The sequence below is a fragment of the Schistocerca piceifrons genome, chromosome 2, assembly GCF_021461385.2.
Source record: "Schistocerca piceifrons isolate TAMUIC-IGC-003096 chromosome 2, iqSchPice1.1, whole genome shotgun sequence".
Taxonomy (NCBI): domain Eukaryota; kingdom Metazoa; phylum Arthropoda; class Insecta; order Orthoptera; family Acrididae; genus Schistocerca; species Schistocerca piceifrons.
The window spans coordinates 510,342,675-510,368,822 of NC_060139.1; the positions used below are offsets into that span (position 1 = coordinate 510,342,675).

The window sequence follows — 26,148 nt, forward strand, 5'->3', positions numbered from 1 at the left end:
ACACTGCGTGATGAATTTTCTTTTGCACAATATTTAAAGTGTTTTTTTTTCCTTTTATTTATATCATTTAAGTTGTATGTTACATGTAAACTTATTTGAGCCAGAACATTGTGACCACCTACGTAATAGGTGGTATGTGCATCTTTTCCACCACAGATGACAGCGGTGACTGGTCGTGGTACGAAAGAAATAAGTTTTTGGTAGGACCCTGGAGTTAGCTGCCACCATATCTGCACACACTCGTCACAAACTCCGTCGAGAGTGCAATTAACTCTGAAGCCACGTTCAGTCATATCAGAGACGTGTTCGATCGGTCTTTAAAGTCAGTACCGCCATTAGATTGTTGTTTATTTACAGTGTTACATTTACACTTAGACAATCATGATTTCGCCGTCAAAGCTCCAGTATCAAGTGTTTTAAGTGTTAAAAATTGCCTAAGATGCATACTGTCGTATTAAAATACACTATTAGACACAGTGTGTTTGGTCGGCTTCAATTCTGGCGAGTTGGGGAGTCAGCACATCAACTGAAACTCGTCACTATGTTGCTCGAACCACTCAATCACACACCTGCCCTTGTGGACCCATCGATGCCCGTGTGAATGTTTCCCATAACATAATGGAGCCGCCGCCAGCTTATCCCCGTCCCGCAGCACAGAGACTCGGAATAGTACGATTTGACATTGTCGCAATTCAGAGACGGGGAAAAATGAAGACGAGGGGTCAGCGTTCCATAGACCACGTCACTAGGGACGGTGTAAAAGCTGCGATAATGATTGGAAATCGGTTGTGATAATTTTAAAGCAGCCATCCATACAATGCCTTAAGCGATGTAGAGAAAATATTGGGTGCCTAAATTATAATGGTCGGAGGGGGTTACCAACATCTGCCCTTCCGAATTCAGTTTCAACTGTGTCTACCTATCTTTTAATGTACCTCATCGTTAATGTTATCCCGCTGTTTTACTTTGGCGGCAAAATTTCTTTCAAGTTACAAATACTGGAGCCGTTCCCCTGGAAGACGACGGACTCTCGCCCTCTCATGGCCATTATGAAGAAATTATTGGGATCCATCAGAGCATGAAACGCTCTGCCAATGCGTCAACATCCAATGCCGATGGCTACGTGCCCACTTCTGTCGTAGCTGGCGATGTCGTGGTGTTGACATTGGCACGTGCATGGGTCGTCGGATGCAGAAGCGCATCGTTAGGAGTGTTCAGCAGGCTGTGTATTCAGACGCACTGGTGCTCTGCCCAGCATTAAAATCTGATTTTAGTTCCGCCACAGTTCGCCGTCTGTTCTGTTCTACCAGTCTGCCCAGCCTATAATCTCAGACATCTGTAATGAGGAAGGAGGTGCTCAACGTGGACGTGGTTTTACTTTGCTTTCGCCAGGAGTTGAAGCCACTCACCAAAGCACTCCTCCAACACCCGGCAACTCGTCCAGTTTCACAAATGCTCGTGCCGAGCCGGCGGACCATCACAGTCTGCCCTCGGTCAAACTCAGTTAGATCGCGCGCCTTCCCCATCCTACAAACGGACAGCACGCTCACTGATACTACACACACCGTGTGCGTGCCTAACTAACAGCCGCTCCTCGCCAAGTGACTCTGCTATCATCTGGACGGATTTATATCGATAGTAGACCGCTAGTCGTAATAATTTGGATGATTAGTTACAGGGGGTTTGTCAGGCTATGTCAAGAGAGATTAATATGTGTTCGATATAAGAAGAATGGACATTTAAGGGGCAGTTGGAGAGATAACTAAAGGAGTTTGTTGGACCAGTTAGTTGTCGATGAGAAAGACACAAGTTCTATTAAAGAACATAAGAATTATTTATTGGTATGGAAAGTGGTGGAAAGTGAGAATAAATTGTTTTAGGTCGTGATGTACTGAGTAAATATGATTGCTACAGAATCTTATTTCTCGTGTACTACGCTTAGAAATGAAATGATCGTATGGCAACGTTGGCCGGAAGGCCCCGTCCGGGGAAGTTCGGCTGCCGTGTTGCAAGTCTTATTTCACGTGACGCCACACTGTGTGACTTGAATGTCTGTGAGGATGAGATGATGACAGGGACAACACAACACCCAGTCCACTGGCGGAGAAAATCACAGTCCGACCGAAAATCGAACCTGGGCCCGCTGCATGGTTGACAATCACGGCCGGCCGCGCTGGCCGAGCGGTACTAGACGCTTAAGTCCGGAACCGAGCGACTGCTACTGTCACAGGTTCGAATCCTGCCTCGGGCATGGATGTGTGTGCTGTCAATAGGTTAGTTAGGTTTAAGTAGTTCTAAGTTCTGGGGGTCTGATGACCTCAGATGTTAAGTCCCATAGTGCTCAAAGCCGTTTGAACCATTTGACAAGCACGTAAGCAGGTGGACACTTAGAGAAACGGTATAACGAACAGGAAAATCTTCTATTCAGGATTTGCTAGAAAAAATGGTCAGTATTCATGGATATGACAGCAATGATCATTCGAAGCAAAAATATCTAGCAAACCTTGGCTCTAAAATGCCTACTTTGTGAGCGATGAGCACATGTTTCGTAGAAACAAGACGAACAAGCCCTCATACTGTAACTTAATTTACTCAGTGATCATAGGTCTCAAGGTAAGCACTTATGAGCACATGTGTAAGGGATATTTTTCTTGTTTAGGTCCATTCTGCTACCTCTTGAAATATGGAAAGTAAAGAACTTGAAGCAGAAGATATCTGTCTCATAGCACTACATCTGCGAATAAAAAGTAACTTAGTCACATGCGCTATCAAAGGGTAACAGGAATTTATATTTTAAAACAATATATAGGACTTCGCTCTTTCGATTTCATATATATAGTGAAGCATACTATTTTATAATCATTTTCGCAGGCTACAAAAGTTGAACGATCGTTATCTACAGTTAATGTTACAGTAGCGCACATCTCTGATAATGTTACAGTACATATTCAAAATTTGTGTTTATATTTAATTCACAATTATGAAAATATTATAGATGTCGATATTGTGTGTTTGAATGTCCAAATTTGTGACTTGAATGAAATTTTGCCACCCATATAAAATAGCGGGAGAACTTAAATGAGGAGGTAAATTAAAGTTAAGCAGAATACTGATACAGTTGCAACTGAATTCGGAAGGATGGAAATTGATATGCCCCTACGTCCATCATAATTTAGATATCCAATATTTTGTCTACATCGGTTAAGGCAATTCAGAGATGACACCTTTAAACATGTCACCACCAATTTGTGACCACTGTCTCACGTTTTACTCCGTCATTAATGACGTCATCGACGGAAAAGCTGACCGCTCGTATTCCCTTTTTTCCCCGTCCCTGAGTTGACACAACGTCAAATCATACTAGTCTGAGTCGTAGAGTTTCACATACAATCCGCCAGTGCATCCTGCTTTGTCTTTTACGTGTTTATTTCCACACTGCAGTTATTTGTATGTCTGGTTTGTTGGTTGTAAGGGGGAATAGAAAACAGTTAAACCAACTGTCGGCCTGGCAGATTGCTGACCAGCTCCCGTTAGCTGGCGTTATTGATTTTTGGGTTATACGACGCGCTGTACCTCTGGAAAGGATACGACAATAAACATATTTACTACTTTTTGAAGAACTTTATTCAGCACAGACAGTGTCTTCATTAACTGATCTGAAATACTTGTTTTGTTTTGTCATATTCTGAGTTTTTATTTGCTGACCTGAGATTTTCTCAGTAGGAACTTTATTGGTTGCAACATGCACAGATTGATCTGATACCGCACTCAATAAATCAGTTAAGTTACTTCTGAGTCTAGGGAATAACGCTGCAATGCGTAGCAGCACAATTCATGGTGTTTGTCTTCAGCACAATCATGCTTTTACTGTCTGTAGAGCTTGTCCCAGAAATCCATTCTTTCCTTGTGCAGGTCTTTCTCGACACTCAGTCCATCCTTTGTGATGTTCAAGTAGTAGCGATTGTCTTTCTTGAATGGAGTCCATGTCACAGGTAGCATGGGATCATCAGGATCTGGTGTTGGATTCCTGTAAAATTATAATCATAAATGTTACAACACAGAGACAAACAATATGCATTTGAATAAAGCAAGATGGCCTGACATTAACGAACTCGTAAACAGAAAGGGTAGATATCTAGCAAGAAAAGGTGGTGACCTTCATTATTTGACCAGAAAACTGTTTACGGGTATTCTAGGTTCAATCCTAAAAGTCTCCGCTGCGTCACTTGCAAAGAGAGCCGATGAGCTTCATGGTTATCCGCCATTTTGACGGATACGTTAACCTCTCTGGTGCCCTCTCTGTAACTATTCTCGGAGTTTCAGGACACGGGTTGGATGGCGACTGCTAATTCCTATGCAGCGCATATGTCTCTCATCTAAGTAGGAATGGGTTCCTGACACCACAGATTCAAATCAGCGGCAATCAATTAGTATCCAATGCGGATGTGACGTCATGTCTATTCGCAAAATACTACTCTGACCGTTTATATGTGGAAACATTGTCTGCGGTGTTGAAAATCCGTTCTAGATGTTGTTGACCTACGAAACAAGAATTCTCGTATTACTTCCGAAATGCTATGAGCCACGCGTCTTGTATCGATTATCATCCCACGTTTAGTCTGAGATACCTAGCGATGTGCTTTTATGGTCACTACCCATTTGTCTGGAACAGATCACTGACATAGCATGTCTACACTCGCACGATACACTGCATCCAACTCCCACAATTGGTTGTCATACGCAGCACATCCTCTATCTGGACCACCTATCCCGTGACTTTTGTCCACACAGCTGAAAAGGAATGGAAATGAAGCGTCATAGCGACGTGCAGTTTGGAGTTCCGTATCCGTCACAACCTCCAGAATAAGGGCACTGTTTCTCACTGAGGAAACCTCGTCCAGTTTCGCTCTGAGCACTATGGGACTTAACTTCTGAGGTCATCAGTCCCCCAGAACTTAGAACTACTTAAACCTAACTAACCTAAGGGCACCACACACATCCATGCCCGAGACAGGATTCGAACCTGCGACCGTAGCGGTCGCGTGGTTCCAGACTGTAGCGCCCGGAACCGCTCGGACGCATCAGCCGGTCTCGTTCAGTTTCCGAGATATTGTATTTTGAGTCAAGGGTAGTACAAGTTAGATCTTAATAATTTCTGATCCAAGGGGGCAACAATGCAGCGTCAAATTTTTCATGAAAAAGGGGAAAGTTTTACGGTAACGTTGGAACATTTACAACAATTTTTCCGAAATTATACCAAAGGTTTATGAAATTATTTCCTGATTCAAAATTGAGTATGGATCAGTTAAAGTTGCTTCTCAAATCGGAAGGCTTTCATGTAATTACGCTCACATAAAATATACGCTTCGTGCTAGCCATGATTTAATTGTCAGTGGAATTGAAGTGTATTACTTCGTTTCATGAGAATTTGCCCGTAACGGGAAAAATGCAAGATACATTTGATAACAGTAAAGATTCTTTCTTGTTTGGTAAAGCAAAAGTTAAGTCGCCTGGCATTTATGGGTGTGGGACCGAGGAGGTCAGGTTCAGCCACCTGACTGGAAAGGTTTTTCCTATTCTCCGCGTCTGCTGATACATTTTGTTCGTGAACTGTGAGAACTGTGTATGTAAGTGTGTCTTTTAAGCGTTGATGACTGCAGTGGTGTGAATGTGTAGTGCACTGTCGTATTCGTGATGATGGGAGGAGCTAGTAGGTGGAACCTGGTGCCAGCACAAAGTCTACTCCTCTCGAATGGTACCAAATGGCCTGCCAAGTTTAACGGCCCCATCCGACGTACAGATCACCAACAGTGTCGCGTGCCCTCACTTCACAATACACTGTGGAGAGGTTTGGAGTTTAATACAGGACACTGGCGATCAGGAAAACCACGCCACCACCACGTTTGTCCCAACAGCGCGGTGCGTATCAGGATGGTGCTGGCCACGCCCGGCGGGGCGCAACTGCAACCATCCGACGACAACCGGTGTATCCGCCTCGGCACGGCCTTTGACATATTTTATGGTGATTGAAGAGTAGAGGCAACATTTCCTGTTGTCTCTCTCTTTGTGTGTGTGACTGTGTGTGTGTGTGTGTGTGTGTGTGTTTGTGTGTGTGTTTGTTCAGTATTAGTAAGGACACTTGTCTTTACGTATGTCTGTTAGCAAAACGACAATAAAAAAATACAAAATTATTGTCAATATTTCCACTCGAAACATTGTGGCATATAATATTACAGACAGGCAGAAAGGCTCTAATGCACATCTCAGGCAGGCAGTACGACAGTTCAGCTGGAAGATGGCACACTCACGTTTTGGATCGGTACCACGCTGGGTATCAGACACTTCTCATCACTATCGAGACTAATATGAAGGCTGAACAGAACCGGGCTAGGCTCCTCCAACATATTACGTAGTTATGCAAAGTGGCAAAGGGTTCGTCTTTGAAGAAAATAAGTCACCGCCAAGAAGTTGAAATCATCACAAGGAAATGCAGTCAGGCACCAGTAGCCAGGCGAGACACAAGCATCAACAGAGAAGTAACCGATTCCGTGACTTTTACGAGTTCCTAGCCAGGAGCGAATTTTATAAAATCATCTGTGTGCTCTAATAGCTTAGTTTATTGAGTTTCTGCGTGTTTATTTAATATGTAATAGCCACAGCTCTCGCGTTTTTGTTTGCGTCGGAAAGTAAACCGATTTTGTGACATACTACAAGATCCTAATTAGGCACGAATTACTTAATTTCACCTGTTTGCTTAGGTAGTTAAATTTTTGAATCTCTGCATATTAATCTAAGCTATTAGACACAGTTCCTGCCTTTTCATCAGGGTCTATAGTACAGTAACGCAGCACGTGCAGATAGTCCGTTTATCTGCATAGTTTAGTTTTCCTTTAGTATGGACAGGATCTGCGATTGTTGTGTGCTGATGCGAGCCCAGTTGGTGACACTTTGCTCTAAGCTTCAGGCTGTGATGACTTCGGTTACACAGCTTGAAGCTGCAGTGGATGGGCGCCACTACGGTGGACCGGCCGTGGGGATCCAACGAACGTCCAGGACGTCCTAATCCCCCGATCGGTCCACACCGGTGGCCAGCCCGGTTACTGCTCGCACTGAGGTTTACTCCTCACCTGTGGTCGAGTGGGAGGTCGCCACGGGGCTTAGCAGGCGGGGAAAGACTTGCCGGGCGGCCGCACGTAAGGTCTCCCGGGTTTGTCTGACAAACAGGTTCCAGGTGCTGTCTGTGCTTGGCGCTGCTACTGAGCCAGATTCTGTCGCCTGTCCTGTTCCAGAGGAAACCTATCAGCCTGCTAGATCCGGACAAAAACAGAGTGTGGGATTATTGATAGTTGGGAGCTCCAGCGTTAGGCACGTTACGGGGCCCCTTAGGGACTTGGCTGACAAGAAGGAAAAGGGAACCAATGTGCACTCCGTGTGCATACCGCGTGGAGTCATTCCAGATGTGGAAAGGGTCCTTCCGAATGCCATGAAGAGCACAGGGTGCAGCCAACCGCAGGTGGTTACTCACGTCGGTAACAATGATGTGTGTCACTTTGGATCAGAAGAGATCCTCTCTGGTTTCGAGCGACTAACAGAAGTGTTAAAGTCTGGCAGTCTTGCTTGCAAGATGAAATCAGAGCTGACACCTGCAGCATAGTCGACAGGACTGATTGCGGACCTCTAGTACAAAGCCGAGTGGACGGTCTGAATCACAGGCTCAGACGGTTTTGCGACCATTTAGGCTGCAGATTCCTCGACTTGTGTCAAAGGGTGGTTGAGTTTTGGGTTCCGCTAAATGGGTCAGATGTTCACTATACGCAGGAGGAGGCTATACGGGTAGCAGGGGCTGTATGGCGTGGACTGGGTGTTTTTTAGGTTAGAGGGTCCCGGAAAAATACAAGATTAGCTTCAGTCACAAAGGCTGCAGGCCGAACACAGGAACGACGTAGACACAGGAACCCTCGGTATAACAATTGCAAATTGTCGTAGCAGTGTTGGGAAAGTACCAGAGCTCAAAGCGCTAGTAGAAAACACAGATGCTGAAATCGTTACAGGCACTGAAAGCTGGATAAAGCCGGAGATAAACTCAACCAAAATTTTTGCGAAGATCCTAACAGCGATCGGAATGGATAGGCTAAACACGGTTGGTGCTGGCGTATTTGTTGCTGTTAGAAGTAGTTCATCTTGTCGCGAAAATGAAGTAGATAGTTCCTGTGAGTTAGTATGGGCAGAGGTCATTGTTAGCAACGAGAATATAATAATTCGATCCTTTTACTGACCTCTCAATTCAGATTATACAGTTGCTGAAAGGTTCAAAGAAAACTTGAATTTCATTTCAAATACGTACCAGACTCACACGTTTATAGTTGGTAGTGACTTTAATTTACTCTCGATATGTTGGCGAAAATACATGTTTAAGTCCGAAGGTATGCGTAAAACATCATCCGACATTGTGCTAAATTAATTCTCTGAATATTATTTCGTGCAGATAGTCATGAGTCCACGAGAATAGTAAACTATTGTGAAAACACACTTGACCTTTTAGCAAAAAATAATATTGAATTAATAACGAGCATTAAAACGGATTTAGGGATTAGTTAACACAGGGTTGTCGTAGCGAGACTGAATATTGTAACCCCCAAATCCTCCAAAAATAATCGAAAAATAAACCTATTCAAAAAATCCGCAAAAAATTCACTTGATGCATTCCTGAGAGACAATCTCCACTCATTCCAAATTAATAATAAAAGTGTAGACCAGATGGGGCTTGAATTCAAAGAAATAGTATCGGTAGCAATTGAGAGATTTATACCAAATAAATTAACAAAAGACGGAGCTGATCCTCCTTGGTACACAAAACGGATCAGAACACTGTTCCAGAGACTAAGAAACAGACATTACAAACAGACGCAAAACCCCAAGGCAGGCGATCTTTTACAGAAACTCGAAATTAAACGCGGACATCAATGCGAGATACTTGTAAGAGTTTCCACAACGAAAATTTGTCTCGAAACATGGCAGAAAATCCAAAGAGATTCTGGTCGTATGCGAAATATGTCTGCTGCAAGAAACAATCAATACCTTGTCTGCGTGATAGCAATGGAGATCCTGTCGAAGACAGTGCTGCCAAAGTAGAGTGACTAAACACAGCCTACCGAAATGCCTTCATAAAATAATACGAAGTACATATTCCAGAATTCGAATTGAGAACAGCTGCCAACATGTGTAACGTAGAAGCGAATGTCCTCGGTGTGGTGAAGCAACTTACATCACATAATAAAGGAAAGTCTTCTGATCTAGACCGCATACCAATTAGGTTCCTTTCAGAGTATGCGGATGCATTAGCTCCATACTTAACAATCATATACAATCGTTCGCTCGACGAGAAATCCGTACCCAAAGATACTGGAAAGTTGCACAGGTCACACCAGTATTCAAGGAGGTTAGTAGGAATTATCCACTTAATTACAGGCCAATATCATTAACGTCGATATGCAGCAGGATTTTCTAACATGTATTATGTTCGAACATTATGAATTACCTCAAAGAAAATGGTCTAGCCGGCCGGAGTGGCCGAGAGGTTCTAGGCGCTACAGTCTGGAACCGTGCGACCACTACGGTCGCAGGTTCGAATCCTGCCTCGAGCATGGATATGGATGTGTGTGATGTCTTTAGGTTAGTTAGGTTTCAGTTGTTCTACGTTCTAGGGGACTGATGACCTCAGATGTTAAGTCTCATAGTGCTCAGAGCCATTTGAACCATTTGAAAACGGTCTATAGACACACAGTCAACATCGAATTAGGATGCATCGTTTTTGTGAAACAAAACTAGCTCTTAATTCGCATGAAGTGTTGAATGCTATTGACAAGGGATTTCAGATCGATTACGTATACAGGGTGGTCCATTGATAGAGACCGGGCTAAATATCTCACGAAATAAGCGTGAAACGAAAAAACTACAACGAACGTAACTCGTCTGGCTTGAAGGGGGAGACCAGATGGCGCTATTGTTGGCCCGCTAGATCGCGCTGCCATAGATCAAACAGATATCAACTGGGTTTTTTTAAAATAGGAACCACCATTTTTCATTACTTATTCGTGTAGTACGTAAAGAAATATGACTGTTTAAGTTGGACCACTTTTTTCGCTTTGTAATAGATGGCGCTGAAATAGTCATAAACGTATAAGGACTCGGTATCACGTAACATTTCGCCAGTGCGGACAGTATTTGCTTCGTGATATGTTACACCTGTTAAACTGGACAGTTTATCAATTGCAGAAAAGGTCGGTATCGTGTTGATGTACGGCTATTGTGATCAAAATACCCAACGGGCGTGTGCTATGTATGCTGCTCGGTATCCTGGACGACATCAGCCAAGTGTCTGGACCATTCGCCGGATAGTTACGCTATTTCAGGAAACAAGAAGTGTTCAGCCACATGTGAAACGTCAACCACGACCTGCAACAAATGATGATGCCGAAGTAGGTGTTTTATCTGCTGTCGCGGCTAATCGACACATCAGTAGCAGAAAATTGCGCGAGAATCGGAATCTCAAAAACGTCGGTGTTGAGAATGCTACATCAACATCGATTGCACCCGTAGCACATTTCTATGCAACAGGAATTGCATGGCGACGACTTTGAACGTCTTGTACGGTTCTGTCACTGGGCACAAGAGAAAGAGATTTAGCGACGAAGCGCCATTCACCAACAGCGGTTACGTAAACCGGCATAATATGCACTATTGGGCAACGGAAAATCCACGATGGCTGCGACAAGTGGAACATCAGCGACGTTGGTGGGTTACTGTCTTGTGCGGCACTATGGGAGGGAGGATAATTTTCCCCCATTTTATCGATGGCAATCTAAATGGTGCAATGTATGCTGATTTCCTACGTAGTGTTCTACCGATATTACTACAAGATGTTTCACTGCATGACAGAATGGCGATGTACTTCCAACATGATGGACGTCCGGCACATTGCTCGCGTGCGGTTGAAGCGGTATTGAATAGCATATTTCATGACAAGTGGATTGGTCGTCGAAGCACCATATAATTGCCCGCACGTTCACTGGATCTGACGTCCCCTTTTCTGTGGGTAAAGATGAAGGATATTTGCTATCATGATCCACCGACAACGCCTGACAACATGCGTCAGCGCATTGTCAATGCATGTGCGAACATTACAGAAGGCGAACTACTCGCTGTCGAGAGGAATGTCGTTACACGTACTGCCAAATGCATTTGGTTGACGGACATCATTTTGAGCATTTATTGCATTAATGTGGTATTTACAGGTAATCACGCTGTAACAGCATGGGTTCTCAGAAATGATAAGTTTACAAAGATACATGTACCACATTGGAACAATCGAAATAAAATGACAAACGTATCTAAGTTATGTATTTTAATTTAATAAACATACCTGTTCATCTAAAATTGTGAGCCATATGTTTGTGACTATTGAAGAGCCATCTATCACAAATGGAAAAAAGTGGTCCAACTAAAACATTCATATTTCTTTACGTACTACACGAATATGTAATAAAAGATGGGGGTTCATAATTAAAAAAACGCAGTTGATATCCGTTTGACCTATGGCAGCACCATCTATAGGGCCAACCACAGCGCCATTTGGTTTTCCCCCTTCAAGCTAGGCAAGTTTCGTTCCTTGTAGTTTTTTAGTTTGACACTTATTTCGTGAGATATTTGGCCCGGTCACGATCAATGGACCATCCTTTATATGGATTTCCTGAAGGCTTTTGACACTGTACGACACAAGCGCCATGTAGCGAAATTGTATGCTTATGGTATATCGTCTGAGTTATGTGACTGGATTTTTCATTTCCTGTCAGAGAAAAAAATGACTCTGAGTGCTATGGGACTACTTAAACCTAACTAACCAAAGGACATGACACACATCCATGCCCGAGGCAGCGGCCGGCCCTGTCAGAGAGGTCACATTTCGTAGTAATTGCCGGTAAGTCACTGAGTGAAACAGAAGTGATTTCTGGCGTTCCCCAAGGTAGTGTTAGATCTATAGGCCCATTGCTGTTCCTTATCTATATAAACGATATGGGAGACAATCTGAGCAGTGGTCTTAGGATGTTTGCAGATGACGCAGTTGCATATCGACTAATAAAGTAACCAGAAGATCAAAACAAATTGCAAAACGATTTAGAAAGATATCTGAATGGAGCGAAGATTGGCAATAGACCCTAAATAATGAAAAGCTTTAGATCATCGACATGAGTGCTAAAAGGGGAATTTGTTATACTTCGGTTGCACCATAAATCAGTCAAATACATAGGAATTACAACTACGAACAACTGAAATTGAAAGGAATACACAGAAAATATTGTGGGGAAGGCTAACAAAAGATTGTGTTTTATTTGCAGGACACTTAGGAAATTAACAGATCTACTAAGGAGACTGCCTACACTACGCTTATCCGTCTTCTTTTAGAATACTGCTGTGTGATGTGGAATCCTTACGAGATATGACTGACGGAGTACATCGAAAACATTCAAAAAAGAACAGGACGTTTTGTATTATCGCGAAAAGTGGGAGAGAGTGTCACTGAAATGATACATGATTTGGGGTGGACAATATTAAAAGAAAGGCGTTTTTCGTTGCGACAGAATCATCTCAAGGAAATTCTAATCACCAACTTTCTCCTCCGAATGCTAAAATATTTTGTTGACACCAAACTACATAGAGAGAAACGATCACCACGATAAAATAAGAGAAATCAGAGCTCACACGGAATGATATATGTGTTCGTTCTTTCCGCGCGCTATACGAGAATTGAATAATAGAGAGTTGTGTAGGTGGTTCGATGAACCCTCTACCAAGCACTTAATTGTGTTTTGCAGAGTATCCATGGGAGATGTAGATGTAGACGTAAACTGAGTTACACCCAACTGTGATTGCTTTTTGGAACAGGTAAAATGTGCAGTGCGTCCTCGCAGAAACTCACCTCACATGGGAGATGTACAAGAAAAGGGAGCCATCAGCGACTGGCACAGACTGGAGCAAATGCGTCGTGACTGTTCAGTGGACGACATGCAACGAGTGATGTCAGCACGTTTGTATTGCTCTAGAGTGTATACAGTCCTTTATGTAACACGATATCTCGACTGCATACCTTGCCGTAACTCTTAGGTGATAGCTGTAGAATGGGCATCTTCGCTATAATTATTTATACCCTTTTTATACTTCTATCGCTCCTGGTCCCTTCCCTCACAACCTGGTCGCACTCCGCGTCGGATGGAATGGTGGAGGACGCGATAGACTTATGACGGGCTCAAACTCTGGCCCATCAGTGCTTGCACCGCCACAGTTGACGCGAAAGCCGATCAAGGCCAAGGTTGGGTTTTCTGTTCGCTGAGGGTTTGGTCCCACTTTACGCCGAGGGTGAAGCCACTGTCTTAGTGTCTCATTTCCTAACCTAATTCATTCAGTCACCTGATTGAATTTGGCTACATTCCATTATCATTGTTTTACTTCTCTTGATGTACATCTTATAATCTCTTTTGAAGACGCTAACCACTATGATCAGCTACTATTCAAAGCCCTTCGCTGTCGCTGACAGAATTGCATTGTCATCGACAAACCTCAAAACGTTAATTTCTTGCTCTGAATAAATCGTTCTGCACATTTCTCCTTTCTTTCCTCTACTGATTCCTCAGTGCACGGATTAAGTAACATAGAGAATAAGCTACAATACTGTCCCACTCTCTAATCAACAGCGGTTTCCCTTTCACATCCATCAAATCATAACCGCATTCTGGTTTTTGTTAAAGTTTTGAACGATCTGTCGTTCCCTGTGTTTTAGTCCTGTTACCTTCAGTACTTCAGAGCCCATTCCAGAACATATTGTCAAAAAGTTTCTCTTCGTCTATAAATGGAATGAAGGTAGGTTTCCCTAGTTGACATTACCTTCTAGGATGAATGGCCCTACATTTCTCCCGAACACAAACAGATGTTCCCTGAGGTTGGCATCTACCAGTTTTTCAATTTTATATAATTGAATAGTGTCAGTATTTTGAACCATGCCTTATGAGACTGATAGTTCAGCAATAGTCGTACCTTCCTGCACCTGCTTTCTTTGGATTCGCAATTTTAACATAATTTTTGAAGTGTGAGAGTATTTCTTCTGTTTCATCTAGCTTGCATACCGGGTGGAATAGTTTTACCATGGCAGACTTTCCGAAGGGCATCAGTGGTTCTGAGGGAAGTTCGTCTGCTGCAGAAGCTTTGTTTCGAGTTAGGGCTTATAGCGCTCTGTCAGATTCCTCTTGCAGTATCACATTTTCCATCCCATACCTCTTTCCTCCTCCCTGTCTATAATGTTGGCTCCAAGTTCCTTTCTCTTGCATGGTCTCTCTATATGTTATTTCCACCTTTCAGCGTAGCATGATTTTTCATCTGGTTTCGTGAGATTCTCGTTTCTCTAAGGCTTCTCTAATTTCCCTTTAGGGGCATCTGTCTTTCTACTACAGACTTACACTTGTCCTCCAACCATTCCTGCTTAACCATTTCACTCCTATAGCAATCCGCTGATTTTGGAACGTATGTGTTCTCTTTTGCCTGCTTATTTTGCTGCATTTTCGTCTTTTCTTCTTTCATCAGTTCGGTACTCACTGTTGTATCCAAGGCTTTATGCTAGTTCTTGTACTTTTACTTATTTTCCTGCCTTCACTATCTCATCTCTGAAAACTACGCATTCATCTTCTGCTGTATTCCTTCCCCTTGTTTCAGTCATTCGTTGCCTACTGTTCCCTCTGACTCTCAGAACAATCTCTGGTTCCTTAGAGTTATCCAGGTCCCATCTCCTTAATTTGGTACTTTTTGGTATTTTTTTCGCTCTTAATCTTCAGTTCATTATAATCTTCTTTTTCCTTGCCTTATGCCGTACCGTCAGGGGTTTGGTATATAGATCTAGGTTTGACGATGGTAGTAGAGGGGAAGGTCGGATTCACTTTCACAACTTCGGTTGTCCGTCGCACCCTTGGCGTTAGTTACGGTGGCGACCGCTCTCTGACGTATATTTGTACTCAGGCGTCTCATTGCCGTTGGCGTGGTAGTCTGTTGAGCGGACTGGCTGGCCGTCCACGACCTTTTTTGGGCTGGTCACTTATATGGTCCCGTTGACCCGGTGTGGTTCTGTTTGACTCAAAGTAACTTGTTATGCCTCACCGGCATGGCAACTCACATGCTACTTGATAAATTTGTAGGATATTTTGCATAACTGGCACGATATTCTCGTATTCAATCAAGCGCCTTAAGGTGGGATTCACATCCGGAAACCCGGGCCACGTGTACCACTTTACCGAAATGAAGGATTTTTCAAATAAAAGCGGAGTGAATTTGTGAATCGTATTTTTCATGATGAATAAATCCGCTCCACTTGTATTTGACAGCAGTCGTGGACATCCCACAACGGGTGTAACGTTATAATATTTAGCAGGCAAGTCTAGGTGTGATTGAATACAGTAATGTTTGTCAAACCAGGAACTTGGGTGTTCAGGCCTTTGTACATGGCTGCTGTCAACCTGCAAGACGGGAGTGTCCGTATCGTCTTCATCATGAAGATGTAGAAGAATGGACACCACCTTGTCACCGATAATGTTAAAATAAATAACCTGGCTCAAGTTCACGAAATTAACTCTCACTAGCATCACAGAATCATCTCCAACCTAAACGTAGCCCTCCACCCACTGCGGAATTAACACTTCGTCGAGCTTTCTGTGCATTCATCGCCTTAAATCATCTGAAACAGGGCCAAATCTCAACTCTTTGGACCACTCAGCACTCTTCCAGCTGGCTATCATGCAGTGTCGCTGGAAGCACTGGTCATTTGCGAGGCACCTGAATCCAAGTTTTCCTTCCACGCAGTCTCTTTCGCAATGATCGTTCTAAAACTGGTTGATATGGGGCTGCATTCACTGATAGCAGCAATTCCTGTCGGGTTTCAAACCGAGAGTCAGTAGTAAGACGTAACACATGTCTCCGGTCTAGGTCGGTTAGGATTTTTATACACCCACTGCTCTTACGGCATGTTACATGGCTATACTTAGATCGATGGTGATTTGATAAGTCTGATAAAAAAGTTTGTTTCGTAAACATTTTTCCTTACTTCTCGACATAGTTTCTTTCGAGGGGTATACGGTTGTTACAGTGATGCTCCAGCTTTTTCATCCAACAGGAAAAATACGTTCTGTCAAACTCTGAAAATAATAGTTGACTGCAAAAATACTCGTTGACTGCAACTACGACTTCCTGATGTGATGAAAATATGTTCCCAATAAGCCAAAGTTTCAAGATAGGGAACGAGAAGAAGTCACTTGGCGCTCTAGTGAATAGGGTGGATGAGGAACCAATTTAATGCCCATTTCAGGCACTTCCGCCACTATTATCACTGATGTGTAGGATGGTGGTTTATCCTGGAAAAAGAGCAAATTTTTGTGTGCCCATCTAGGTCTTCTTTGAGGCAAAGCAAGTTTCAGTAGATCAAAAAATGAAGAACAGAGTTTAGAAATGTTTCTGTATATTTCCATGTATTCTATAGAATTATTCCCTGGAAATCCAAACAACTAAAAGAAACCAGTGGTAGACACCTAAACACTCTACTAGGAGACAAAAAATGATCCTTGCTTTCTTCAGTGAACTTCTTTGACTCCTGTTTGGCGAGTAATTATGGAGGTTCTAGGCGCTCAGTCCGGAGCCGCGCGACTGCTACAGTCGCAGGTTCGAATCCTGCCTCGGGCACGGATGTGTGTGATGTCCTTAGGTTAGTTAGGTTTAAGTAGTTCTAAGTTCTAGGGGCTGATGACCATAGATGTTAAGTCCTATAGTGCTCAGAGCCATTTGAAGTAATGATGGATCTATGTATCATCAGCAGTTACAAACTGACGCAAAAAGTCTTGTGGACTGCGATTAAACATCGCCAGATATTCTGCTGAATTGTTGTGTGAGATGCGCTTTTGATCGATTGTTAGCAATCGCGACACCCCACCACGCACACATCTTCTTCATTGCCAATCCTCTTTGCAGGATATTATGCATTCTCTCAGTTCCGATGCCTACAGCCTCAGCAATCACACGGATTTTTATTCGGCGATCTTGCGTTATCTTATCGTTGACTTTGTCAACCGTTTCCATTGCGGTGATCACAACTGGAGAGAAGGACCGTGCTTCGTATTCAGTGCTTTTCCGACCACTTTTAAATTTATTGATTGAAAAGTAAATGGTATTTAGTGATGTTGCAGACTCTGAAATTCATCCAGTTCTTTTTTTAGTTGTACAGCAGATCACACCCTCAAACGAAAATGTTTAATAACAGCACGAAATTTGGTTTTTTCCATTTTCAATCGCAGGCGACCCACTGACCAATAAGAAACAACTATGCTCTGAACGCTGTTGAAATTCTTTACACGATCCTTGGAATAATTAAGTTTACAACCCCGGAGGCGCAACGAAAGTCTTCCATTATTTCATGGAAATTTAGCAGACTTGTCCTACCTAGCTATTACGATAGACGGTGCAAGATGGTACACCAACAAATCGGCCAACTTTATTCGCTGTATAGTCATGGAAAGTCTAGGCTATATGGCTTCTGTAAGTTAGTCACGTCATCACGTCGACCGATCTCACTGCTCTGATCCCATACAACTGACTAGCACGTACACCGCAATACACTGCCCTGACTTACACCTGTACTGGATGGTCACATGACCGAACATAAACAATTCTGCTCCAAAAAGTACCAGCGTGTACTGTTAAGGGGATTACAAGTGTTTTGTACGACGAGTTTACGTACCTTTGTTATTACGTATTTCAGTTCTTATGTTGACAAGTGTGTTTTTATTTTATTTCAGAACTAAATACCTTGTCATTGTGTAAGTCGAGTTGATGAAGAATAGCCACATCTACAGTACAGAACGACAGAGATATATTATCGCAAGTTATAGTATTATTGAGCTACAGTACTTACCCCTTAGTGGCGAAGTTCGTCCACATACGGGTCATACGCGCTATCACTTTTCCTTCCACCGTTTCTGGTCCTTTGGGTACGTCTTTATACATTTCTCCCGAGAACAAGTAGCCGACGTCATCGCCATGAGAGGCTCCTATAAATATAATCAATCATCACTGCAGGGTCTGTTAGATAGTATACTATTTATTTTCTTTAAAAGTGGTTCAACATAAAATCATACAATTACACCTGTAACTTTTTATAAAGATGATAAAAAAGTTTCCCTTTAGGGCACTCCTGCAGCGTGTATGCATCATAGCGCCACTTCATTTCGGATATATAAGCACTGGATAATATGCGGGAGATTACTTTGACATTCGTGACTTTGCGACGTGTGAGAGATAAATGCGAAAACGTGAATTATGATGACATTCTAGAATGAAATTTCCTCTCTGCAGCGGAGTGTGCGCTGATATGAAAATTCCTGGCAGATTAAAACTGTGTTCCGGATCGAGACTCGAACTCGGGAGTTTTGCCTTTCGCAGGCAAGTGCTCTACCAACTGAACTACCCAAGTACGACTCACGAACCGTCCTCACAGCTATAATTTCGACATTATTAGCAAGTGCGTCCTAACGGGATCAACGGGCTATTATTCTTTTCTTGGCTGCCGGGGGACAAACACCGTTAGGTATGCACTGGAGAATGAAGAATGGAGGCAGCATGGCTGTCGAAAACCAACGTTATGGAATGGTGCTCCATGTTCAGTGCTGAACGCGATTTGACATAAGATGTCGGTCGATCTGGAAGCCAGCCTTCTCCAGTACACCCGACACTCGAGCGCCCGTCTTTCAGTCTTGATACCCCACCACATGATCATAAAGCCTTCGGTCCCTTATAAGGGGCTTTGAATGCCTGTTGGAGGCGGACGTGCAGCAGGCAGTTATGGACTTCTTAGAGCAGGAGGACACGTTGTTTTACCAAACGGATATCTTGAACCTGGTGCATCGGTTGGAAAATTGGATCATGGTCATGGCAAATTTTCCTGTTCAGCATACCGATTCTGGAGTGCACGGCATTCTATCGGGAACCTTCTGATCGCCTCTTATACTTCGATTAAGTATGGGACTTCGATATTCTGTAATTTGTGCTAGAAAAATGTTAGGAGATTTTCATGTCCAGAATTATTTGTTTACCTGCAATGTCTTCTTTAGTTAAGACCTTCTTGGACATGTTAAGATCGGTGACGACGTCGAAGTGATAGAAATACACCGGCTGTGCTCCGGCGACTGCAGACTGCACCCGTGCCGCCACAAGGGCAGGGTAATAGAAGACGATGTCACCGCGCAGCTGTAACAAGAGAAAGGTCTTAAGACTTAGATTCATCAACCTCATTCGTAAGCTCTAATACAGCTGCCAGAATTTTGGAGGATTATAGGTTCATTCTGTAGTCCTGGCTAAAAACGATACTTTATTCATTATCAACATATTCGAAAGGAAGTGTGGCATTCTTTCATTTAGGCTAAACCAAAGAAAACAGTGGCGCGGAAGAGGGTCGTGAGGCGTTACTACGCAGTGGTGACAGTGAAAGTGCCGAATCCCCACGTATCGTGTCCCACGCAATGAAACGTTCTTTGAATTTTAGTGACACGTTGAGACACTATTTTGTGTGCTATACAACACAAAAACATCGTCACATAAGAAATATAGAAATATCTTTTTAGAGACTTTCGACAGAGGTCTCCGTGATCGGAGGTATACGCACCAATAATCGTACAGAAAATAAATTAGGAACTAGTGTTCGTTGAATATAAAGAATATGATTGATATAAACAATTCATAAGCTGCAATCTGCTTGTTATTTATGTTACAGAGGAAGAGAGAGAACGTACTCTCATTGCCAGTTGCACTACTTACCCTGGCCACGAAGAACCGATGTGTAGAGAAATGGCAACTGAGGTACTGATTAACGCTGAAGTGAATTTCAGGTTGCCTGATGGCGTAGACAATTTCTTAATGAACACCTCAGTAGGCAGGTAAGAGTAAGAAAAATGGACATCCCTAAAAAGGAGATACCAGACGTTGGACAGGAAGCTATGGAACTAGAAGGTAACTGTGAAGAAGCCATGGATAACCGAAGAATTGCTTTAATTGTGTAAAAATATTCATGAAAACGAAGTAAAACTGCAATACAAGTCACTTAGGAAGGAAATTAATTGGCTGCATCAAATGTGTAAAAAATGGAAAGTTATCTGGTCGCCGGAAGGACAGATTCAGGTTATAGAAGAGTCAAAGCAGTCATCGGTGAAATTAAAGGGCTGGTTGTCAACTTTAAGAGATATTAGGAATCCAGTTGTGAAACACACAGGCGACACAGGGCAGGTGGAAACAGTACACTTAGACGCTCTGCGAGGGGAGGAAGTGTCTGATGACAAAAGAAGAAGTTGGGGTCGATAAGGAGGTCGTATTTGATCCCTCAGAAGCGTTTAATAGAGCTTAAGAAGATTTGCGAACAAATAAGGCAGAAGGAATAGGAAATCTGCCTTTGGAATTCTTAAGTCATTGCTGGAAGTGCCAACTAAACGACTTTTGAGAAAAATATCGTCCACGCCATCCGGAAGACAGCATGGGGAGAGTGCGAGAACTATAGCACAATCGGTTCAACAACTCATGCATCCTGGATACTGACTCTCTATCTCTCTCTCTCTCTCTCTCTCTCTCTTTATATATATATATATATATATATATATATATATATAAGCCAGGTTTTAGGAAAGGTCAAGGTCCTATACATATCTGACATTGCGTTTGAATACGACTTTAAAACAATCAAAACACGTTCATAATATCTGTCGACATAAAATATCGCTTGACAATGTAAATGCTCATATATATATATATATATATATATATATATATATATATATATATATATATATATATATACCTGATGATGGTGTACTGAAGCACCGAAACTGGTAGCCATATAATAAATGACGTCACAAGGACGGCTGTAGGTGTTGCATCTCATTTCATAATCGTCAAAGCTCTCTAGTACCTTTACCTTCCTTAAAACAAGGCTTTTCCTCATACATCGGATCCATCCATAGTTTCCTTTTTCATTCATATATATGTAAAATAAAACCAAGGATCTGTTATACGAGTAAAAGTCCGGTTTTAGGAAAGGTCGAGGTCCTAGATACACCTGACATTGCGTTTGTATACGACCTTAAAACAATCAAAACACGTTCATAATATCTGTCGATATGAAATGTCGCTTGACAACGTAAAATTATGCAGGACGATCTAAATTCTGAGGATTTGTTGTATGAGGAACAGCCTGGTTTTAGGAAAGGTAAAGGTACTAGAGATATCTGACGTTTATGAAATAAAATGCATCACCTACAGCCGTCCTTGCGATGCCATATCCCTGAGAATTTAGACCGTCGCGCATCATTTCACATTCTAAAGCGACATTGTACGTCGACAGATATTATGAACGTGTTTTGATTGTTTTAAAGTCGTATTCAATTGCAATGTCAGATACGTATAGGACCTTTTGACCTTCCTAAAACCGGGATATATATATATATATATATATATATATATATATATATATATATATATATATATATATTCCTTCCTCCCAAATCATCACCGTCTACCTTCCTTCCTCTCAAATCATCACCGTCTACCTTCCTTCCTCTCAAATCATCACCGTCTAGATCTTTCACAGAATTAAGTTCAGGTAATATCTGGATTAGACTATCATCATACCATAATTTTTTATAATGAGCTACTTGCCCCTACTGTCCTATATTATTACCACATACTTACGATCCTTTCTTTGTCTGTTCAGTGATCTCATCACTTTATAGGTGGTAGTTGTTATGCCATGTAGATCGTGCTCAATATTACTAATAAAGCGTTCCCATAATTCTGAGTGTGCTTTCAGAGTTGTGTATTTTGCGTTATATCGGAACAATACTTCGAGAATGTGCTACATTTAATCACGCAAAAATTAGTAATAATTTATTTAGGAAGAAAAATATTCACAAATTTACCTGTTCATCAAGAGGATATAGATCAATTATAAATTCTATAATAATAAATGAGGGATCTCCTGGACAGATTGTAGCCACTAAAGTTTGTCGAGGAAAGGGTATTGAGTTGGATCACTTCTTATTGGCGTCAACAATTTACATCTGTGCAAAGTGAAGGAAACCAGAGAAATCATTTGAGGATCGACTTGAAGCTCAAGGTTTTATTGTGTACTATTTATAAGATAGCAGCATTGGGGATCCCCACCGAATTACTTTATAATTTTCCATGGCATCCATGATAATATAAGTTGGAATTTACTGGAAGTAACAATAGAAGGACGATATTGCAGGGCAGAGTGGAACATGCAAAGCATATTTTGGGTTTAGTACTTCAGAACAGATGAAGAGACAAGACATACAGAAAAGCTTCAAAATCAGTAGGAGGTTATTTAATTAAAAGGAAATTACGACGTCACTTCAAAAAGCAAGTTGCATTTTGTTAAAGGAGACCAAGTAACTTTTATTCAGTTATGGACTAGACTTGAGTTTCACAGAGATACATCACAACATTGTCTCAAAGTAGCTGTAACCGACGGTCGGAACCTTCTCACGGAGCCATTCGAGAAACGATGTGTTAACGTCCTCATCGTTTGAAAATTGCGTCCGTTGCGAATCAGCAACTCGATTTGACTACCTGGTCGTTAACGTATTTGGTCGATCTCGATGGCCAACCTTGGCGATAAGCGTCATCCATGTCTTTGCGGACTTCGTCAGATTGTTGGCGCCATTTCTTTATGCCTGTGCGTGACTCTATATTTGGTCCATATACCGCCAGAATTGTACGGCGAATCGGTGTTCAATTCCGACGTTATGCTGCGCATAGTTCACACTTACAACTGCTGCACCCACACTGTGATGCACTTGTTATCCATACTACAGTAGTACTGTGGCTTCTTGCAGCAAACTCAAAGCTTGTACTCACTCCTAACACTGCGCCGTTCTTGTTGCTAAAGGTATTAGTTTGGAATGACATGTGTAACTTCTCTCGTAAAGAAAGACAAACGTAACATATTTAAAACTGTAACCATATTTATTCGGCGAAGGAACTGTGCATTTCGAATGTAGAGAAGTCTTTAGTTACAAAGTCTCTGAGCGGAAGTAAAGAACAAACAATAAAATAGATATAATTGATGACGATCTTCCAATAAATATGAAGAGCTTTTCACAAAACGCGTTCTTCGGTGCTTCTCTGTTCCCTATACACTGTTGCATGCTCCTTGACTTCATCCAGGTGACAAACCAAGGTGAAAGTCTATCAGATATCTTTGAGCCAAGCTATGGTTGTATATTATAGAAGCTACATAATGAATTTGTAAGGTGAAATATTAAAATTTCTTTGTGGATCTTTTTAAGAATCTGTGAAACTTAAATGATGATTAGATACGCTATTATTTTAAATGTTCCAAAATTAAAGAAAAAAACGTCAGAAGTGGTAACTCATTCATTTCATTTGTACTAGCTAAACACCTAATGTTGTATTTCTGTATTTGTGTTAACGCAAATATAACGGAGGGTCTCAGTAGTAATGGCGTTTTCAACAAACACTTACTTTCTGTTTTCGTTTTTTGTTTTTTTTCTCAGAAACCGCAGAAATTTTTCAGAGTGTCGCTGTGTACAAAAATAAGTTGATCCTTACACAGAAGAACACAGCAATCAGCCATGTTAAGCAATGCTAATTGTTTACACAAGTAGCGCCGTTAACAGTTGTGAATCGACAATTTGTCTGCAGGTAGCAGTTAACTTTATTTTAAAATTGCTGTTGTTAGTAGCTGCAAGAAACAGGCAACTAACATAAACATAAAAAAATGTAACGAAGGTAAGCATATGTGTTATAAACCGGTAACGGTGATATTTATGTAAATACGAGTATATTTCGTGGTTCCAGAATGAGATAGCGTGGTTTTTGTTACCTTCTTTCGAAGAATCAGCTAGTAACAACTTTCTTATTGTCGCTTAGATCATCAGTTTCCTGGTTTGATACTTAGAACGTTCTCAATGAAGTGTATGTTTTCTAATTTGCCTCATTCTTTTTTCGCTTATGCGGTGAGCAGCATAATTCTGTGGCTTCAGAATACGTTCTCAATCTGTAGGGTACAAATTAGCAATGTACAAACACAGAGAAATTGCTTTTTCATTCTCCTGGTAGATGTCATATTTGGTGTATAAAACGTGTTCGCTTCCACTCTTTCATTATGTTAAGCTCCGAGGCCACATTACAGTTTTGTGTTATTTCTTTCTAAAACATTTTGCTAGAAATAAAATGTAGCTAATTTTCTCAAAATTTCCCTGCGAGATATTGAGTGTGTTTGGCTGCAGGAAAATAATACATACATTTATACACAGAGCTGTCTATGGAAAGAAGAAATTAATTATACTAACTACGTTGGACTTACATCAGCATACATTTCGATGGTTGAATCTTCCAGAGGTTGATTTTCAAAGTAGAACCTCTTAATGTCTCGAGCAACGGTAATGCGTTCCTCCCTCTTAACAGGAATGTCGGCTGGCAACAGCCTCTGGAAGTTTGTGTTGAGCTCCCGCATAGTTCCCTTATTCTCCATCAGTTCTGGTGAAAGCAGTTAAACATTCTCATGCAGTGGACTTTACAAATGACAGCAATGAAGTAATCTTTCACAGAGGGAGACAGGAAATGTATTTGGGAAAGGTTCGGAGTGATGGGACGATTACAGCTTGATTACATCGTTCACAGATAGAGCTCCGAAATCATGTATTTAATAGTAAGATATATTCAAGAGCCAACGTAGACTAGGATAACAACTCAGTAATAAAACAGTCAATGAAGTTGGACTACTAACATACTGGGTGACAATTATTGAACTATGTGAAAAAAAACGTATGTTAGTTACAACCTACTGAGTGCACACACTTTATTCAACATGTAAACGTCACTACAGATATTCAGATTTAGGTTATGACATGTTCGTTATGCCTGCCATCATTGGCGATGATAATGCGCAGGCGAATAGTGAAATTCTGCGTGACCTGCTGAAATATCGGAACATCGATGCTGTCCATGACTTTCTGAGTGGCTATTTTCAGCTCAGAAATTGTTTTTGTGTTATTGCTGTACACCTTTTCTTTAATAGAGCCCCAGAGAAAGGAGTCGCATGTGTTCAGGTCCGGAGAATATGGCGGCCAATCGAAGGTAATGCCAGTAGCCTCTGGGTGCCCCAGAGCCAGAATGCGGTACCAAAATGCTTCTCCAAGACATAAAACATTCTCCTGCTTCGGTGGAGTCGAGCTCCGTCTTGCACGAACCTCATCTTGTCGAAATCTGGATTACTTTGGTTAATAGGAATAATACCATATTCCAAAACCTTCACGTACAATTCGGTTCTGACCGTGCCATCATGGAATATCGCACCGATTGTTGCGTGATTAGACATTGCACACCATACAGTCAACCGTTGAGAGTGAAGAGACTTCTCGATAGTGAAATGAGCATTCACAGTCCCCCAAACGCACCAATTTTGCTTACTGAGGAACCCATCCAAATGACAGCAAGAAGTCGCGTGCGCGTGAGCACACTAATTCCCATCATGCCTTGCTTCCGCGGCCACGCAGTTTGAGTGCCCTGACGCAAGCTGTTAAAAGGTTTTTATGTTAGATACATCAATACTTGTCACCCTATAGGTACAGGAAAGGTAATTGCTAAGAACTGCTTCAACTTGTCAACAACAGAAGGTTCAAATGGCTCTGGTTCAAATGGCTCTGGTTCAAATGGCTCTGAGCGCTATGGGACTTAACATCTGTGGTTATCAGTCCCCTAGAACTTAAAACTACTTAAACCTAACTAACCTAAGGACATCACACACATCCATGCCCGAGGCAGGATTCGAACCTGCGACCGTAGCAGTCGCGCGGTTCCGGACCGAGCGCCTTAACCGCGAGACCACTGCGGCCGGCTAACGGAAGGAAGTAAAAAGAATACTTTGTGAAAGAGACGTACATATAAAAATAATCGACTTAGGAATGAAATAAATATGGTGTGCGGGATAGCCCAGGTGAAATTACTGTGGAAAAATGTGATGAAATCGAAAAAAAAAAG

General features: G+C 42.0%; 1 protein-coding gene across 1 annotated transcript; it reads right to left on the reverse strand.

Annotated features, from left to right (window-relative positions):
- Window positions 1–3,753: 3,753 nt before the first annotated feature.
- Window positions 3,754–24,632, reverse strand: LOC124777255 (carboxylesterase 5A-like). Its single transcript, XM_047252582.1, has 4 exons — window positions 24,473–24,632; window positions 19,173–19,326; window positions 17,996–18,131; window positions 3,754–4,027 (listed from the first exon to the last, which is right to left on the reverse strand). The coding sequence occupies exons 1-4, from the start codon at window positions 24,620–24,622 to the stop codon at window positions 3,865–3,867; spliced, it is 603 nt and encodes a 200-aa protein (XP_047108538.1). The 5' UTR covers window positions 24,623–24,632; the 3' UTR covers window positions 3,754–3,864.
- Window positions 24,633–26,148: the final 1,516 nt, after the last annotated feature.